Here is a 21,410-nt window from a genome sequence, read left to right as displayed (position 1 = left end):
GAAAAGAAGGTGATAACACTAATAGAAGATTATTTTTAAAATTCTACTCATTGGTTTAGGGGAACTGCAAATGGGAGATGACCATTCTCCAAAATGAAGAAATTGAAAAATGTTTTTTTCCTATTATTAACCTCAGAATTAAAAGAAGTTAATTCAGATGTAACAATAAATATGAATTTAAAAAAAAAATCAAATCCCTGAAAACCTAAAATGCATAAGGAATTCATCTCACAAACTTTCTTATATTGTCAGTCATTTAAACAGACCTTAAGCAAATTTCAAAACTCTGAAACCTGATTGTTTATAATAGTACCAACTAATGATATAAAGGAAGTAAACCTTAAAACCATAAAATCAAAAATATAAAAACATTGATCAAAATTTTAAAAATCTGTATATATTTTGGTTGAAATCTTTATATATCTTAATCATAAACTTTATTGCATATTTGACCTTTTTTGGCTTTGACCCTTTCTGATGAAGGTAAATCCATTAACACTCTTTGGAATGCATACAATTTTTATGCCCAACCAAGGGGCATCATGTTTTTTGGTCTCTGCGTTGTTTCGTTCTCCGTCTGTCTGTCCCGCTTCAGGTTAAAGTTTTTGGTCAAGGTAGTTTTTGATGAAGTTGAAGTCCAATCAACTTGAAACTTTGTACACATGTTTCCTATGATATGATCTTTCTAATTTTAATGCCAAATTAGAGTTTTGACCCCAGTTTCACGGTCCACTGAAAATAGAAAATACGTCTGTCCCGCTTCAGGTTAAAGTTTTTGGTCAAGGTAGTTTTTGATGAAGTTGAAGTCCAATCAACTAGAAACTTAGTACACATGTTTCCTATGATATGATCTTTCTAATTTTAATGCCAAATTAGAGTTTTTACCCCAATTTCACGGTCCAATGAACATAGAAAATGGTAGTGCGAGTGGGGCATCCGTGTACTATGGACACATTCTTGTTAAAGTATTATTTCATTCACTAGCACTGGAGCATTCCTCTTGCTGGCGATCTATTTGTCCCAGAGGGTATCATTAGCTGAGTAGTGAGTGCTTCAGTACTAACATGATTTACAACATACTTTCTTAAATTCTCTGTTGATAGAATAAAAAATTATTATGAAACTAAGGTTCCAACTTTCTCAGGGAAATTTGATGAACAATTATTCTCTAAAGGAATTAAAGGTGATGGATTTGGCTATTATTTTTAGGACCCTTTTGGTCCTATAGCTCTTCATTGTGTTTTGCTACTTATGCATCATTGCCTTTCAAATTTTTGGCTTTAAGCATTACTGAAGACAAAAATCCAGAAAAGTTTGGGAAGCATACAATTTATGAAGTGTTAATGTTATTTTCATTGTGCAGTTAATATACAATAATAATAAAAAGCATGGAAGCAGTACAGAAAAGGATTTAAAGATTTGATTGCCAAACCTTTGAGACTCTTATGTTCCTAATTCAGAATTTCTAAACCTTGTTTACACATCTACAGCTGGTGTAAAATCATTCTCTAAAGGAACTTAAATCTTAAAACTGGAAATGAAGATGGGACTTTTTGCCACAAGTCTGGTGTTCAAATTTCTTCCTTATCTTTGATAGGAATTAAGTCTCTTTAACCTAAAAATTCAACAAGAATTCAAATAGAATATGAGTTGAGATGAGAAAAAAAAATATGCACAAAGTGCAGCATAATGAGGACCCTATATATATTGATTGAAGTCATTGCAAACAATTTTGAAATAATTTATGATAAACCTTCAGCATTGTCCAGTGTATAGAAATGACAATTGATTTTTTGTGAATGTAAACTTAGATTCCAAAATGTGACAATTTTGACTATATCCTAACTTGAAAAGCAGTAAACTAAATAAATGCCATTTTAGCTTTTGAATGTCATTTTTGTGCATTTCTGTTAAGAACTTTTGTACTTTGAAGCAAACCTATAATACACATTCGAAAGGCAGACATTTTTATTTGATGATACCACAGCGATATAGAAAATCAACCGTTTCACGATAAAAAATGAACAAATAGATGTTAACTTACTTTTAAAATGATTTTATTTAATTTCCTAGCTAGCAACACCAACATAAATGTTCATTTTGATCTCTGGCGTTGTTCAAATTACAACTGACGTTGCAATTTCAATTGTGACGTTAGTCAAAAGCAGCCCATGATCTATTGGAATTGAGAAATTGCTTTGTTTCTAAAGCGAGAGAAGAACATCATATTAGAACAATTGTTTTCATATAACAAAATTTGGTAAATGGGTTATCGTAGCTCTGTTGTATTGTTTTAAACTACTTTATGTTGAGCCTGCAACATTTATGTCGCCAAAGCGAGACATAGCAATCCTAGATTCCGGCGTCGGCTGTTGATTAGATATCAATATCTTTGTCAAACCATCATGGAATTTTGTGAAATTTGGACAGAAGCTTTTTTATGACCAAAATACAGTATCCAGAGCCAAATTTAGAAAATATTTATTTTCATTTTTCCAAATTTTACTGATAAATGGACTTATTTTTTTTTAAAGTTAACATTAAGAATCAGTCTGTGATTAAAGTTATTTCAGTCATCAATAACTTTGTCAAACCTTCATGGAATTTTATTAAATTTGAACAGAAGCTTGTTTATGACCAAAAGACAATAAACAGAGCAAATTTTTGAAAACATTTATTTTCATTTTTCCGTATTTTACTTATGAATGGACCTAGTTTTTTTTACAGTTAACATTTAGGATCAGTCTGTGGTTAAATTTTTTAGATATCAATAACTTTCTCAAACCTTCATGGAATTTTATGAAATTTGGACAGAAGCTTGTAGATGACCAAAAAGACAGTATCCAGTGCATAATTTTGAAAATATTTATTTTCATTTTTCTGTATTTTACTTATAAATGGACTTAGTTTTGTTACAGTTAACAACTAAATACAGTCTTGAGATTAAAGTTTGTTACACATCAATTACTTTGTCAAACCTTCATAGAATTTTATGAAAATTTGGCTGAAGCTTTTTTGTGATTAAGAGATAATGGCTGAAAAAACATTTGAAAATATATTTTTTCATTTTCAGTATTTTTCTGATAGATGGATTGTTATGAAACTTGGACAGAAGCTAATCTTCAAGACCAAGAAATAGCATCCAAAGAAACAGTTTGATTTTTTTTTAAATTCTGTATTTTATTGATCACTTTTTAAGTCAACATTACACTTTTACACTGACAACAGGAATCACAGGCAAGACACAGAGTTCCACAGAACCCATTATGACTTTTTGTAGTTATGTTATTTACAACTTTTTCTTTTTATAAACTATTTGTTAACAAATATTAAGATTGTTTGCTATATATGTTTCAGCTCTTGAATACTGAAGAAGAATTGAGAAGAGTTAAAAATGAGTTAAAGGAAACACAATCTTGTTTAGAAGTAGCAGAGAGAACTGTAAAAGATTTAGAAAACAAAGTGACAGACCTTGAGGAAGATAGAAAACAAGTAACAGTTCAAAGGTTTGCTTTTTTTACAGTCATGCTTTATGCTTAAAACATTTATTTATCTGTAAGGTCCTTAGTTTGTATAGCATACATATATTTAAAAAATGAAAACAGCACATTATAAAGTTCATGCGTTCGAAGCGCTCTTCTGGATTTACCTTCATGAGGATCGCTCAAAGCCAAATATTTGAAAGCCAAGGATGGATAAGAACCGAAATAGTTGAAGAGCTATAAGACCAAAAAGGACCTAAAGAATAGCCAAATCCATCTAATATATATATTTTCACTTCTCTTATGAAATGGAGGGATATTGTGTATACACTGGCAGACCTATTTGGAAAATCACCGCGATTTTTGTAAAAACTCCGGTGTTTTTTGGCTAATCTCCGCGAAACGGATAAAAATTAGAGGTTCATCGTAAATTTGCTGTATTACAGGATATTTTGCATGTTATCCGGAGATTTTCCGTGTCGGCGGGAATTAGCCGTTTGTCCGATAAAACTGGTGTGTATTGAGTCATTGATAGAATCACTGATGCGTGAGCGACGGTTATTAATAGGTCGTTGTATAATCCGTTATGCGTGAGCGACGGTTATTAATAGATCCTTGTAGTGTGGTACAAATTATGATATATAGATGTTTACAGAATTAAAAACAAAGTAACTATAATCATTTGAGATATAAGGAATTTTCAAAAATATATCATATAATGTTTCTGTAAATTTAGAGAGAAACAGATTATATATATATCTGGGGATTAGATGGTTACTTTTTTTAATTATATGTCAGAGGCCGCAGATCATTTAATTGCTTCTAGAACCGTTTATTGAAACAAAAATTAAATGAACGGCCAGGGGAAAGTCTTTAGTAACCTTAGTTGGTATCAGGGGTCAACTGGGTTGAGTTCAATATCGTAGCAGCTACGTAGCGGCTATGTAGTTGCTATCGATATCTATGTAGCAGCTTATCTATAGCTACACGTTCAATAGTAAAAATCTACATAGCACTACGTAGCCGCTACGATATTGAACGCAACCCTGGTAATACATAGAGTCAGACCGTCGTTGCATAATATCAGAGACATATATACACAAACACAATAAAAACAATTACCAAGTAATAATCCACTTAGAACTTCACCTCCGGCAAAATTCAGGTGATCGGAGGGCAATAAATTGCGTAATCGCACACCTGTGAATCCACAGGCACAACTCTAAGGAAATAATGACCGGAAAATCGGACACACATAATTTCACTGTGTAATTTAGAAGCAAACTTTAGCAAAGAAATGTTTCTTGTAATATCATGATCATTACCAGATTTTACTTTTTAAATTAAAAGAAATGCCGAAAAAAAGAAAAAAATATTTTCTCAATCAAATACATTAAAAAAAATACAACTATTTCAAGTAGTTTTTTAGAAAAAGAATTTATTTGATCTGAAATAAGTTTTCCTATTACTTTGCTTGATTAGCTATCGAGGTTATTCATCCCTGACTTGTCTACATGTTGTAGAATAATTATCGACGATAATCTCATTCCGGGCCGCGTTTTTTAACGGGATTTCACGGAGTTGCCAATCTCTGTGTATATATGTCTCTGATAATATGTATATGTATTTACACACAATGCAGTGCATTCAAACTCGATTTCGCAAACTCGTGGGTTGTCTTTTTAGACAAAAAAGTTCAATTTAAAAGATATGAAAGTTGCGTACATGTATACAAGCATAGATATAATAGCCATTATATCTATGATACAAGGAATTGTATATTTAACGTCAATGCCTGTCTTGTAAACTATTCTGTTACACTTTGAAATGTAAATAAGTTCTTTTTAAAAGATTGGACGGTTATTTCTTATGAATAAAAGTTCTTCTGATCATTTTTGTTTTACAATGATTTTTGAAAGTGCGATCTTAAAACTAAGTTTGTCCGGACTTGCATGGAATATTTGCCACTGGAAGTTAAGCAACCAACAATCAATCATCTTAAAATAAAATAAATATGCCTGAGCGATAATATTCTTAAATTTTTTAATGTGAAACACAGTTTCTTCATTTATTAGAAATCACTTTCAGGTCTAATGGTAAAGTGAATATACATTCCGGGATGAGATTAATTTACTATAATTGCCAAAGAAAAAGAAATGATATTACGTTTCTTTTAATTAAATTTTAGACTGAAACAAATGTAGATCGAACATTTTTAATAATGAAATAATGCACGTCAAAAATTTCGCTCACAATAGAGATGTTAAAAATAGATTTTATCAATTGTGTCACTGCACGAGATTTTCCAACGGCGGGAAATATCATGTAGCTATAAACACAGGTGATGTTACTATTGTGGAATGTCAATTTAGTGTTAAATTTGATGTGTAATGATTGACATTATTGTGCGCGTTAGGTTGAGGCTCTAGAAGGTTCATTTCAATTGATAACCAAAATTATAAAATCAAGTTTTTTTTTCAAATCAACGTTAAGTGTAAAATTTTGTGGGAGGGAAACTTTATTTTGTTTGTTTTTTAGGGGCACAGGGAGTTACCATAAAAATCTATAGGAACATTGAATAAAACAATTTCGAAGGTCACAACTTGTAAACTAATGAAAACAATGATAAACACTACTGACAAGCGTAAACAGTTGTACATTACTTAGAAAATAGAGAGAGTGAAAAAAAAAGGACGTTGATGATGGTTACTGTTCATGTTAATTTTGAAAGATCGTGGTAACTCATTTCTGGGATGGTGGTACTTGCCAAAAGGTTGTATAAAAGGACAAACTAAGTACAATTTTAGCCGTGATATATGGGGGCCCCTCACGCTTGAATTAATTTACGTTACGTATTTCGTCCTTTATTATGACCTACAGTTGATCATAGTTGAGTACTACGTATCGGTCAGGGGCGGATCCAGACACTGTGAAAAAAGGAAGGTTGTGCTAGCCAGGGTTTCTCAGAAAAAAGGGGGTGCTAGTACAGTTGGCCTAATGTATTTGAAGGCCAGGATTGGAAGATTATCAGACATTCTGTGGCTCAATTTTAATTTTATTTTCTAACTGTGAAGTGCTACCTAAGCCGTGGCCTGGAGAACCATACCCAATTTTTTAAAAGGGTGTTCCAAAGGCATATTAAAATACTTCCAGCATTATACAGGTCCTGAGGTACAATTTCTTGGGGAGGAGATTTCAATTGCTGTTATGTGGGTTAATTTTTTGTTACTAGGAATTTTAGTTTTTTTTTTTCATCAGATTTGCCCCAATTGTCTATTCTGTTTAAGTTTCACAAAAGTCAAAATATATAACACTTCATAAACATCTGAACTTTGCCTGTATTTTTCAACCTATAATGAATAAAGTCCTAAACTATATGCAAATATCTTCATTTAAACATACTTAAACATATGCACACCGTGTAAATTGTAAATAAAATTGAAATTGTTATGTTGTGGCCAACCCGGTTCTTGGGGTGAACACCAAATTTTCCAAAAGAAATCTGGAGGCCTATTCTGATCCCCAATTTGATGAGAGAAAAAAATATTGTGGTCTGGCAGTTGACAAAAAAAATCGGAATTCCAGAATTCCCCATACCGTTTATTTCAAGAAAAAAATGTTTGGTGCATGGCAGTGGGGAATAACGTTGTGTTCCGAATTATTTCCGACTCAGAACAAACCCCTAACCCTTTGAATTTAAATGTTGCTCCTATATACCTTACTATCGTGAATTTTCAATGTTTCATGTATATTTCTTGTCAGATCCCAGGGCATACTATGTGTTCAAAATTATAAAAACGTAGAAAATTCATGATTCATGTACGTGTAATATGTCTCAAGAAAATGGATTGAAGGCATATTAATTATCAAATTATTTATTTGTACAAAAAAAAAACACATAGGCAATGAAAACCGTGTGTGCGCCAAGAAAGGTCAATACGTATGACTCAACTCGGAGGCTGATTTAGGGGCAGGCTGTCCAGATCCCTCCTTATGGAACTACATATGGTTAATTTTGACTTTTATTTACTTGTTTCACTTACCCGAATAATTCAGTCGTTATATTCCGCTGATCTACGATTATTTCATTAACAAGTATATAGAAGAGATCGATTACGGAGAGAGACTGAATTTTTCGGGGTTAGTTCCACTCCGACCTTTTTTTAGTTTATACAATAAAGCAAGTCTATTTAATCCATTTCTCCGCTGTTTTCGTTATATATAGCACTTTCGTCATACTAAGGTTAGGTTTCAAAGAGTGGATCATTAATATGAACATGTCGGGGTCTTTTAGAGCTGACAATGCGGTATGGGCTTTGCTCATTGTTGAAGGCCGTACGGCGACCTATAGTTGTTAATTTCTGTGTCATTTTTGGTCTCTTGTGGAGAGTTGTCTCATTGCCAATCATACCACATCTTCTTTTTTTATATATAATAACAATATCATAATTACAAATACTAATTCTCCTTACGTCATCCGAGAATACACGTGTCTTTTCTTTAGGCTAAAGCGCGAGTAGATGTTCAGATACATATATGGAATTTTGAAAGGACCTTGACTGGCGAAACAGCCCTTGCACGATCTGATCGATGGTCAGAAAGATGACCGTCAAGTTCTAAGTGCACACAAATGGTCACATGTCATGAATATCCATGAACGTACAACGAACTAAATTTTATATATACGAATCCTTGCTGTACCACAGGTGTCCTTGTGTAATGAGATTTTAGGGTATTGGTGCATAGTCAAGTGATTAGATAAACTTGGATAATCAATGAGAGAGAATGAATGACCATTTTAAGTTAATCCAGGGACTTTCTATTGATTGTTGTTTGCTTTACGCTGCATTAGCACAAAAATGCTATATCGCGGCGAGAGCTTATTCCAATATTTTTACAATTTAAGGTATATTTTTAAAATCAGACAAAAAGGTCCTTCAATAAACTAAAAATCTAGACTAAAGGGACTTTCTATACTAACGGGATAAGATAAGATAAAACTTTTTTTTATTAAATAATGAAAGCTTTTTTTCAGATAAAGGGAGTGTCGGACATAGTTTTAACTCTAAATGAAACTGTTCTTTAATTCATAAATAATAAAACATAAAATTAAAGGCATTTTAGACCCTTCCTACAAACGGAAAAGATGAGCATGAAAAATAAGTGAAAGGGGGGTGGGCATAAGTGACTGGTTACGAATTAATTTTAATAGTAGTTCACCGTGCAAGAAGTTTTAAAGTACTAATGGAATAGTGTGACAGAAGCGGATTTAGAGGGGGCCAGGTACCCCTTTTCTTGAAAAAAAATGTGGTTGATTATACATGTATTGGGAATCACTGAAGCATGACTGAAGCGACCCCCTCTTAGGCAGTCAGTGCATATGAAAATTTCTGGATCCGCCACTGGTGTGCTAGCTTATAAATGATATATTTTTTACTTCCTTTATTTTTTTTTAATCCTTACTCCGTCTTTGTGAAATAATCGAGACTTCATCAGGTATACACGCGGAGAAATAAAATATTGAAGTGATTTGAGTACCGATATATGAAATGTCTCCTTGGTAGCTGGTATCCCTTGTGGGATTAATAAATTGAACTCATGTGTGCCGGAATAGGTAATTAATATATTTTATTTTTTATTATTTGTCAACTTATGGTACGGTAATAACTTTTATTTTTTTATTTTCCTTTTGTTTCAATTTCAATTTGCCCATCGTTCTGTGAACAAAATAACACGGCTACACATTTTAAGACAAAACAAACTTATAGTTCGACTAACACGTTGACTTATTGTACTCACTTAGTATCAGATAAACGAGATGCATGCTCCTTAAAATCATTACAGATATTCTATGGAATTTTTAATTCACCAGAAAATCAGAAATATCCATCTTAAACATTTCTTTTTTCATTGGATGTTATATCATTTTAAATATCTAACAAGGCACATAAAAAATTCTAGTTTTTTTTGCGATGTCCAATATTACGTGCGATGATGCGTAGCTGCATGGAAGTTACTACATGAATTACATCATTTTGATTATCTTTGAAATCACTCACACGTGGCGGTGTACACATTACACTCAATATACGACTTAAAATACCTGGGGCAATTTATACTTCCGTTTATTGTCCCTTTACTAGCCAGTGTACCTGTGTAAGGTTGTAGATGTAATTTTACATCTATGGTAAGATGTATCTCTGACTCCAAAACAGTCGAGTGCGAATCCCGGATTTTGACAAAGAATGTTGGAGGACGAAAAGACAACATTCGAAATGAGATTTATGTATAAAGTTTATATTATGCATATATACCACTGAAGCAGCCTCTGATAAATTGTCATCTAAGACGGTATAAATTAAAATTCTGTTGACATGGCACGAAGAGGAGTTGAGAAATATGCGACACATTTTATTCAATGTCCTCACAAAGGTAGTTTATTTTACATGTTCTCGGACATTAAATATATTTCTTGTGTGACAGTTTGCTGACTGTTAACACCATGTTCAATTTATCTTAATTGACAAACATTTTGATAAGGTTCCATCATTCGAAAATAAGTTATTAAAATCTCAGTAGGTTCAAAACTACTAAATTTTATCACACAGAATGCAACAAATAAAGGTTACAGAAATGGGCTCTACCACTTCACACTTTGGCAATTGAAAATAAAATCTAATCAGTCAAATTCTCAGTATCACAACTTCATTTAACTGCAGTAGATATTGTCTTTCAAGATAACTGAATAAAATAAATATTCTTTAAAACAAGAGTGTAGGGAGTCTATTTCCTACCGACTCGCATGAACAATTTTCATTTTTTTTATATACTGCCTGAATGACATGACTCGAGAAATATTTGTCACTGGACATCAATTTAAGAATTAAAAAGAAAACAAAGAACTCGAAATTAAGGATCTGTATGACACCGTAGGCCCTTCTCAGACAGTGAGCAAAACTCATACCATATAGAATTTATAAAATGCCCCGACATGACATAATTTGGAAAAATTAAAAAGACAACACCTTTAAAAATTACAAGCTCCTGACTTGCCAGGACAGTCATAGAATGAGGAGGGTTTAAACCTATTTGAGATAGCTCAACCCTCATGCGGTCACCAATCCTGGAATGTAAGACTGAGAAAATCCATATCCTTTGCTTTATATGATAGGACTGGGCCTCCCCAACCTGGACAGTGAGGTAATAACATGCACAAATTGTGAATATTAAAGTTAAAATCAATAAGAATCATTGGATCTAGTGTAACGCAGTTATAAACAGTCAGAGAAAAATCATGAACTTGTGTGATACCAAAATATACGTACATAAAATCGAGAGAAAAAGGCACGACCATAAGTATGCATTAAAGCAATCTATGTATGTAGCAGGGAATTTATGTTTTTTTTTTGTTCACATCTCATCCTTTTTTTTCCATTCATTTCCAATGTTTGTCGACTTGATATATAGCCTGGTTAAGGATGTACTTGTGTGATGTTTATGAATTTGTGTATAGCTTGTTATGTTTCTTTACAAAAGCTTCTTCGACTTATAGTATCTATCTATCTATACTACTTAAACGAGAAGACCTCATTTTGTTAGTCGCTTCTCTTCCTTTCACAATAAATTAATCATCATGACTCTGTGTTCTATAGGTTCCATGCATAGTTGCATTTGTCATCTATTCTTATGATTCTACTGTTTGGGTTATTTTAGGAGAAATCAATTTAGCAGTGATCGCCGTGTAGAAGAAACTTGGAATTGATAGTTTATATCAAATATACTTTATTGATAATAAATGTATGTTCATAGTATACAGAAACGCCAAAATAATGGTATTTAACAGAAAACAAAAAAAATAATGCATTTTGGAGAAAAGGGAGAGGGCTTGAAAAAAATTGTCCCGTCTCCAGGAGTCCCTATGAATTTTGATACCTTTTCTGAAATTATCCAGATTTATAAAAAGAGATGGACCATTTTGTACATATACCAAGGGGAAACTTCGTGCAAAGCATTATTATTTATAGTTTAATTGAATTAAGTAGAAAAAGAAAATTTGGTGAAAATAAAACCAAGATTTTTTTAGAAAATCCACAGATTTTAAGACCGAGATTTTTATACGATTCCAATTTTTTTTGGGGGGGGGGGGGGGGATCGTATAATGGTATGATGTGGTTGTTGTCGTCTACGTCGTCCGAAGACACATTTGTAGTTTCTGGACTATAACTTGTGTGTAAGTGTATGGATCTCTCTGACATTGTACCACAAAGTTCCATATCATAAAAGGAAGGCTGGGATTGAGTTTGGGGGTAATTGCCCCATTCATGAAGGAATTCGGGGCCATAAAAGGGCCAAAAAACATTTTTTTAGTTATTCTAGTTTTTCAGACAATAATTTAACTTGTGTTTAAGTCAATGTATGGATCTTTCTGAAATTGTACTACAAGTTTCCATACTACAAAGGAAAACTGGGATCAAGTGTTGAGGTTATTGCTCCAAAGGGCGGGGGGGGGGGGGGGGGGGGGGGGGGTTGTGAGTTCAAAAAGTTTGCAGGTTTCCAATTTTTTAAAAGGGGTTTAATTTTTTTTTCAAAATTTTTCAAATTTTAAAATATTTCAAAAGTTTCAAGAAGAAATCTTTAATTGCACAGTATTGCCCAATAGATTTGAAAGACCTTTACACATGTTTTGTGTCAGAAACCTATATTATGTCAAAAATTTGATCACAATCCTAATTCAGACAGTAATAAGCTTGAATATTGTGTCAAAATTTGCCCCAACTGTTCATGGTTCAACTTCTGCGGTCATATCAGGCTGCGCTCAGCGCCGAAGCATTTTATTTTTGTTATAATATTTTAAACATATATAACTCAATTAAAAAAATCATTGCTAGCACTGAATGCAATAATCCTTCATCAATAAAGCATCGAATCGCCAAATATGACAGTACAAGGGAAAAGCTGTGGATTTTCTAAAAAAAAATCCATATGTTTAGCATTTAATCAACACAAGGGTACATAATCCTTAAAAGCCTTTGAGAACGTAACTTTATAGCAAGGAACTATAACGTATGCAGATTTTCTTTGAACACATACGAAGGTCTTGAATATTGGGGGGGGGGAGGTCTTTCAATCCTAATTGTCTTTTAATTTGTTAGTCATCTGTTTTTCTCTATTCTTCATATTTTTTTCTCATTATTCTATATTCTTTATTTTCTTGGCGTCTATTTTTCTTTACTTTTCTGGTCCTATGTTGTGCACTTTTTGTCCATTTGTGTTCTCTATTCTTCTATAAATCCTGTCCAGACCCTCACAAACATACATAATCAATAAGTTCCGCTCCTATTACCTAACCCCACTTGACATGGATATAGATAATTGTCATCCATGGGGTTTTCTCATCCGTTTTGAATATAACATTGCTATTAAAACGGGTACGTTATAAAAAAATTCGTAAAGGTTCCGCGGAACCCAGTGTCTCGCCTACTTTTGCTGTTAATCGCAGGCTCAACAAAAATGAGGAAAAAAATTAATAAAAATATTCCTCTATATACTATCTTTTGATTGTAAGTAGCTTCTGTCCAAGTTTGGTAAAAATCCAGTATAGTTTATGAATCTAATAAATGTTTTAAAAACTTAAACTGCAGACTGTATGTAATGTTAACTGGAAGAAAAACTAAGTCCATTTATAAGTAAAATACGGAAAAAATGGAACAAAATTTTAACAAAATTTCCTTCTAGATACTAGCTTTAAATCATAAACAAGCTTCTGTCCAAGTTTGGTACAAATCCAGGATAGTTTAAGAAAGTTGTTAAAATTTTAAAAACTTAAACCACAGAGTGAATGTAATGTTAACTGGCAGAAAAACTAAGTCCATTTATAAGTAAAATTCGGAAAAAATGGAATTTTTTTTTTACAAAATTTACTTCTGGATACTATCTTATGATCATAAACAAGCTTCTATCCAAGTTTGGTAGAAATCCAGGATAGTTTAAGAAAGTTATTAAAATTTCAAAAACTTTAACCACAGAGTGAATGTAATGTTTCCTGGCAGAAAAACTAAGTCCATTTATAAGTAAAATACGGAAAAAATGGAACTTTTTTTTTACAAAATTTACTTCTGGATACTATCTTATGATCATAAACAAGCTTCTGTCCAAGTTTGGTAGAAATCCAGGTTAGTTTAAGAAAGTTATTAAAATTTCAAAAACTTTAACCACAGAGTGAATATTTGTGGACGCCGCCGACGACGACGACGACGACGACGCCGACGCCGACGGAATGTAGGATCGCTATGTCTCGCTTTTTCGACAAAAGTCGAAGGCTCGACAAAAAGAAGACGTCGTATGATTGCCAATAAAACAACTCTCCACAAGAGAAATGACACAGAAATTAACAACTATAGGTCACTGTACAGCCTTCAACAATGAGCACAGCCAATATTGTATAGCCAACTTTAAAAGGACAACATAATTAGGAGTCCATTACATCAGATATAACATATAAATACGCAGTCACGTATACGTCCGATGCTAAATTGTTGACTTTGTTGGAAGGCAAAATGATTAGCCCTATACTGACTGGAACTAGTATATATATAACTGAAACTAGATGAAAATCAAGGAATCTACACATGCTGTAATAGCAAATCTGAACGGAACCAAAACGCATGTTTGTAAAAAAATAAATAATATACAACTTACATTTCAGCAACTGTTATATTAGTAATTATTAATGATGTAGTTCGTGAATAAATTGTCCTACACAGTGGAACAAATGGACTGTCTAAGTACGTTAATGTCTGGATTAATATTTCTGCAAAGACGTTGTCATTTTATTGTTTCCATTAACCGACTTAAATAAAAATCAAATTATAACTTTGTAATGATTATAAATGTTTACCTTTTGAAATTAATTTTGGTTTATTGAATATATATACGGGAAAAAAAGAACTCAAATGTTTTATTTCCATGTATTTTATGACATATTAAAAAACATCTTTGTGTAAAAGAAAAATCGAATCACATCAAATTTTGATCGGCCGTAAAATAAACTTCACATCACTTTATTTATATCACAAATCAAATTACAAAACCTTCTCAACGATGTCATAATAGAAAGCACGAGTGATCTATCTGGCGGACCAACTTGTGGCTAATGATTGACAGGTATGATTAGATCTTGAGGCTCCTATGGGGAACGTGGTGTCGAAAGGAAAATAGAAGATTATTCAATTATAATTTTTAGGACTCGTACGAAATGTGATCTGATATGGAAAATTTTGAGTTCTTTTAATAGCACAAAGAAATAAGACGTTAGAAGGGTAACAATTGTGTAACTATAAACCAATGACTCGTATGTAATTTACGGGAAAGATTTTATCAAAAGTTCGTTGAAAACTTTCAATTTCAAACCTTCTTGGTTGGAATGAATATGTTCGATTTATATGCAAATAGGTCTTCATTATATAATATATTTAAATTATCTTCATTAATTACAATACAATATATAACATGCATCTATGATATCCTCCGTAACGACTAAATATATGTACAGGTAAAATTAAATTCTGATCAATCGGGTACAGATTGATTTACGACCTTCCACTGGTATTGCACAAGCAATATCACAGCAGGTGTTAAATACACTAGGACAAGTGTCAGATCAGTTTGACATCCTGCCCGATTACGGTATCTTCCGGAGACTCTATAAGTACAAGGACTGATTTTTTTTCTAAACATGACAATTGTGAAGAATTTTTTAAAGTGAGAACAAAGTTTCTGACCCAAACTATCGATTCACATTATGAATCTATCATGAATAGTAGATTAGTTTACGTTTTTTAACGTAAATACGATTTCCATTCATATATTAAAAAAATTGTAGTTGTCTTTAGCAAAGATAACACGTGTATTCATCTTGTTCATTGGTCACATTAAAATAGATTTTTCTTTAATGAACAATGACAACATTTGATATTTAAATCGTAAGTAACTTTATTATCAAAAACACCGTTTTATCTCGACCGAAAAGGGAAATAAGATAGTTTTTTTAATCTGACTGTAAACATTGTATATATCACAACGATCTATTAATAACCGTCGCTCACGCATAACGGATTCTATAATCATCTATGTACAACGATCTATTAATAACCGTCGCTCACGCATCACTGGTTCTATCACTGACTCAATACACACCCGTTTTATCGGACAAACGGCTAATTCCCGCCGACACGGAAAATCTCTGGATAACATGCATAATATTCTGTAATACAGCAAATTTACGATGAACCTCTAATTATTATCCGTTTCGCGGAGATTGGCCAAAAATCGCGGGCATTTTCCAAATAGGTCTACCAGTGATATATATTCATGATATAAAATGTCAACACAATTTTGAACACATACATATATAGGAAAACTCAGCTTATAAACACAAAAATAACAAAACTGATGATGTGAAAATTTACTTTTATTAGAAATTATTATATTTTTCATCATTAACAGAATGTTTGAACATGTTCAAAAATACTAGAGACTAAAATCATTTTTTAAACTAGAACATGCATTTTAAAGAAACAGTATTATTTGGTTCAATGTGTTTATGTTGATTTTTCAGTGATAAACTAACAGAGGAAAACAGAATTTTGTCAAAGATGATAAGCAGTCTATCTAAAGAGAAAGAAAAATTAAAAGAGGAAAGTGATTTAAACCAGAAAACATTAAATGAGGTATGACATTGAATTTCCCTTGGCTGCTGGATTGAGTACAAACATATTGCACTTGGAACTGATATACTTTTGTACCTTATCTAATTTGGTAGACTCATACCATTTTTAGAAAATAAGACGACCCTATAATTAGTATAAAATTGAATGACCACATACATCAGACTGAAAATGGATCCATTAGCTAAATACCAAAAACATTGACAATACAAGATCTACAATTGCTGCATTTCCAGGGAAAATTTGATGTCTCAAAGCAATTAGCTTCATGTCACAATATCCTATGACACATTTTTCTCCTATCGATGCCAGGTCAACCATGGCAGTTTATTCATAAAACCAAAATTGGAAACTCGTCTATGATGGTCATCATTGTTTCCAAACTTGCTGAATCATTCCGAGTTGCCATGCTTTTTGTCTCGCCTGCGACGAAAGTCGCATTATGCGAGACACAGGTATTACTATCCTAAGGCGGTGGCGACGTAAACTATTTGTATAAAGATTTATATTTTAGAAGGTAGAAGACCTGGATGCTTCATACCTTGTATGCAGATACCTTATGTTACGAAGTTTCCGTCTGTCATATGCCCATTGTCCTTGACCTCGTTTTCATGGTTCAGTGACTGCTTGAAAAAAAATTACAGTTTTTTTGTCATGTGAATTTCTCACTTATTATGAGTAATAGGATAACTATATTTGGTGTATAGGTTCCTTGCAACGTCTACATGTCCGTCAGACAGGGTTAACCTGACCTCGACCTCAATTCATGGATCAGTGATCAAGGTTAAAGTTACGTGATTAGGTCCGTTTCTCAGATACTACAAGCAGCAGGTCAACTATATGTGGTGTATGGAATGATTGTAAGGGGTACATGTCAGACTGGTAGGTTTCATCTGACCTTGACCTCATTTTCATTGTTCATTGGTCATTGTTAATTTTTTGTGTTTTGGTCTGCTTTTCAAGTACTGTAAGCAAATATGTCAACTGTATTTGGTCTATGGAATGATTGTAAGGTGTACATGTCTGTCTAGCTGGTGTCATCTGACCTTGACCTTTAATGGTTCATTGGTCAATGTTAAGTTTTTGTGTTTTGGTCTGTTTTTCAAGGACTATAAACAATAGGTCAACTATATTTGGTTTATGGAATAATTGTAAGGTGTACATGTCTGTCTAGTCAGTGTCATCTGACCTTGACCTCATTTTCATGGTTCATTGATTAACATTAAGTTTTTGTGTTTTGGTGTGTTTTTCAATTACCGTAAGCAATGGGTCAACTTTATTTGGTGTATGGAATACTTGTTAGGTGTACATGTCTGTGTGACAGTTTTTATCTGACCTTGACCTCATTGTCATGGATCTTTAAAAATATTAAGTTTATGTGATACTTGTAGTAAAACCTTTATCTTTAAGACTTTCAACATGAAATCAATGGTCAGTAAAACAGGCGGGACATTTTATAGTGTGCACTGTTGTTTAACATTGCCATAGACTCTGAAGCTTAACAAAACTTTTGGATCAAGTTTACGTCTCTGATAAGAAATAATTATAATTTTTTGTATATAATTGTATATAAACAAGGAAAAGATTGCCTTGACATGATTGTTTGCTGAAAAAAATTTAACACCTAATAATCAGGAAATATATTATATTTGCTGTTAGTTAATTGTTTACTAAATGAGTCTGATGAAACATACTCTTGTGAAATTGTAAAAATATAAAGAAAGTAAAATTGAATTAGATTGAAACTTATCCTATGTTATTAGAATTACATGCATAGTTCACACAATTATAACATATTCTTTCCAGAAGTGTGTAGTTTTGTCAACAGTAGAAGAAAAGAAAATAGATATAGAAAATCAATATCAAACTCTGCAATATAATTATGATACTCATAAAACAAAGGTAATATTGATTAAATTGTACTTCGAGTAAGAAGCTAATGATAAGACATGTTTTTGTCTCGCCTTGACGGAGTCAAAAAGCGAGACATAGGTATGCTGTTTCCGGCGACGGCGTCAACAATGTATTAGTTTGTGATTAGGTCTAGTTCATGGTGATCCACTAGTGGTAGGTCAATGATATTTGGTATGCAGTTGTATTAGCATTGGCACATCTCATTACCATGGAGATTATTTGGCCCGGCCCCCTCAGTCAAGGTCTATTGACTTTGAAACTTTTCATAGTTTACATGTATTAGTTTGTGATTAGGTCAATTTATGGGGAACCACTAGTGGTAGGTCAATGATATTTGGTATGCAGTTGTATTAGCATTAGCACATCTCATTACCATGGAGATTATTTGGCCCCCCCCCCTCAGTCAAGGTCTATTGACTTTGAAACTTTTCATAGTTTACATGTATTAGTTTGTGATTAGGTCAATTTATGGGGAACCACTAGTGGTAGGTCAATGATATTTGGTATGCAGTTGTATTAGCATTGGCACATCTCATTACCATGGAGATTATTTGGCCCCGCCCCCTCAGTCAAGGTCTGTTGACTTTGAAACTTTTCATAGTTTACATGTATTAGTTTGTGATTAGGTCAATTTATGGGGAACCACTAGTGGTAGGTCAATGATATTTGGTATGCAGTTGTATAAGCATTGGCATATCTCATTTCAATGGAGATTATTTGGCTCCGCCCCCTTAGTCATGGTCTATAGACTTTGAAAATTTTGCTAAGTTAACATGTATTAGTTTTCTTATTAGGTCAGTTCAAGGGGAACCATTAGTGGTAGGCCAATGTTAATTTGTGTTCAGTTGTATAAGCATTAGCACATCTCATTTCCATGGAAAATATTTGGCCCCGCCCCCTCAGTCATGGTCTATTGACTTTGAAACTTTTGCTTAGTTTGCATGTATTAGTTTGTGATTAGATCAGTTTAAGATGAACTGCTAATGTTAAGTCAATGATATTTGGTATGCAAATGTATTGGCATTTGCAAATATCGTTTCCATGGAGATTATATAGCCCCACCCCTGATCATGATTCATTGACTTTAAAACTTATACATAATTTGTGTTTAGGTTTGTTTAAAGGGAACAACTTATAATAAGTCAGTGGTATTTGGTATGCAATTGTATTAGCATTGGCACATCTCATTCCTTGGAGATTGTTTAGCCATGTACCTTCAGTCATGGTTCATCGACTTTGAATATTTGCATAACTTACATGATAAAGTATTGCTATTTTAATTTCAACATTTGCATTATCAAAATTACAAAAAGGCGAGACATATCTCTGTGATAACAGAGTATTCCAGTTAACATTACGTACAGTCTGCAGTTAAAGTTTTTAAAACATTTATTAGATTCATAAACCTTCTTGGATTTTTACCAAACTTGAACAGAACTTCTTACAATCAAAAGATACGATCTAGAGGAAAGTTTTTAATAATTTTTTCCTCATTTTTGTTGAGCCTGCGACTAACAGCAAAAGTAGGCGAGACACTGGGTTCCGCGGAACCCTTACAAATTTTATGAATTTCAGTGGCTATTATTTTTTATGTATTTCATTATTCGTAAATCAACAAAACTATAAAGAAAGGCAGGTTTACCATTGATTTATTGTATGCATACTTCAGAATAATTCATTTTCCAACAAACTAGAATCATGTGCAAAACAGTGTAGCCGAGACCATTGATTGGCGCGCTAAAATATCCCATTGACTGGGTCAGATTAGGTGAACGTTCGTCTGTAACGCCCACAACTCACGACGTATTTATTATAAACATTTAAACTGTGGGGTTGCCAAAGGGTCTCAGTATATATACGAACTACAGTGCACAGTATATTATATACATATTTTATTTGCGATCATAAAATGTACGAAGTCGTCCATTACTATGTAAATTGGGTCGATTAAAAAAAAAGCTGAATATGTTTCTGTTGCCAAGGGTTTTTCACAAGTATAGTAGTTAGCAGAAAAGATCATCAAACTATACATTGTATACTGAACTGCGGCCAAGCTTAGCGAAAGGTCGTTCAACATAATCAGTCAAACAAACTTTATTAGATTAACTCGTTAAGGAACGATCGTTTTCATTGGTCAATTCAAACCTTTGACCTCACACCTGCGAAAATAGAACACGCGTACTATAAAGCTGAATGGACTGATCAGTATTCACGTAGCCGGTCAAGGTGGTTAAAAACTTCCATCGTCGTAATCACGTACTTGATTGTGTTCTTGATTATCCCATGGCAATTCTAGCTTTTATACATGTGCATGTAAAATTTTAAACTTTAATCTTAACAGTCACGTCGAAATATTTAATTCAACTGTCTCCTCTCAATTGGTTCTGGATTAAGGGAGCTACCATTTTATTTTGATTGGGGGTGGGGGACTTGGATGAAACATTTTGTCCTGCATTTTTTTTAGTTGTTATCTCTGTCCTGTCTTTCTATTTTTCAGTCTGTTAGGTCCTGACTATATTTATTAGTTTATCCTGATTTTTTTACATAAATCGTCATCCTGCCTTTTTTTTGTCAAGTTGCTCACCCTGCCTTATCTTTTATTCAATGGACTTGATGAATTAACGTTGTACTTGAAATGAAACCGTACTTAACTACAAAAATAACCAAATTACATACTAAAGATATTGCTCGATTTTTATAGTAAATGGGTTTGTGTTATAAACTGTCATGTTCATTATTCATATTCTTTCATAAGTTTTAGGATAGTGTGATTTTTTTTCTGATTTAGTTTACTTGATTTTGAAAAAAAAATCCCGAAATTCTAAGTAAATTCAGAACATGTAACCAGCCATGCTTTGTTTAGAGAAAAAATGGAGATGGCAAACCATGGCACAGTGGAAGGAAATGTACTTTATAAACTCCAGCGATATACTTTCTTAATTTATAATTAACTGTTTTGCTATCCTCGGTTGAAAATTATATATTGTAAATATTTAAATAGTTGCATAGAAAACAATCAGTTTTAAACAGTGTGGTTATTCACTAAATGTATTGATAAAAGGTGACTCCATTTTTGTACATACTTTTACAGTAGTCATCCTTAATTTCTTAATATTTCGTTTATAAGTTTATCATCATGTATGATTTTGTATTTCATTTTAATACGCACGCATGCCACACGTTACTTTGGCGGATAGTTCAACAATGTTATGCAAAGCTCTATTCTTACGGTATGAAATTAAAGGATAAATTTTCAACCAATTAAAATCATAACAGTACATTTATATAG

General features: G+C 32.8%; 1 protein-coding gene across 1 annotated transcript in view; it reads left to right on the top strand.

Moving 5' to 3' along the window:
- LOC127728283 (golgin subfamily A member 1-like) overlaps positions 1–21,410 on the top strand; it is a 57,610-nt gene that overhangs the window by 13,063 nt on the left and 23,137 nt on the right. The window contains exons 8-10 of the mRNA XM_052235593.1: positions 3,358–3,506; positions 16,099–16,210; positions 18,014–18,109. Of these exons, the coding sequence (XP_052091553.1) occupies positions 3,358–3,506; positions 16,099–16,210; positions 18,014–18,109 (357 nt within the window). The remainder of the gene's footprint in view (positions 1–3,357; positions 3,507–16,098; positions 16,211–18,013; positions 18,110–21,410) is intronic.

This window comes from Mytilus californianus, unplaced genomic scaffold (assembly GCF_021869535.1).
Source record: "Mytilus californianus isolate M0D057914Y unplaced genomic scaffold, xbMytCali1.0.p SCAF_2, whole genome shotgun sequence".
Lineage (NCBI taxonomy): Eukaryota > Metazoa > Mollusca > Bivalvia > Mytilida > Mytilidae > Mytilus > Mytilus californianus.
Note: the sequence above shows the minus strand (reverse complement) of the source record. Positions and strands in the feature narration are given on the sequence as shown.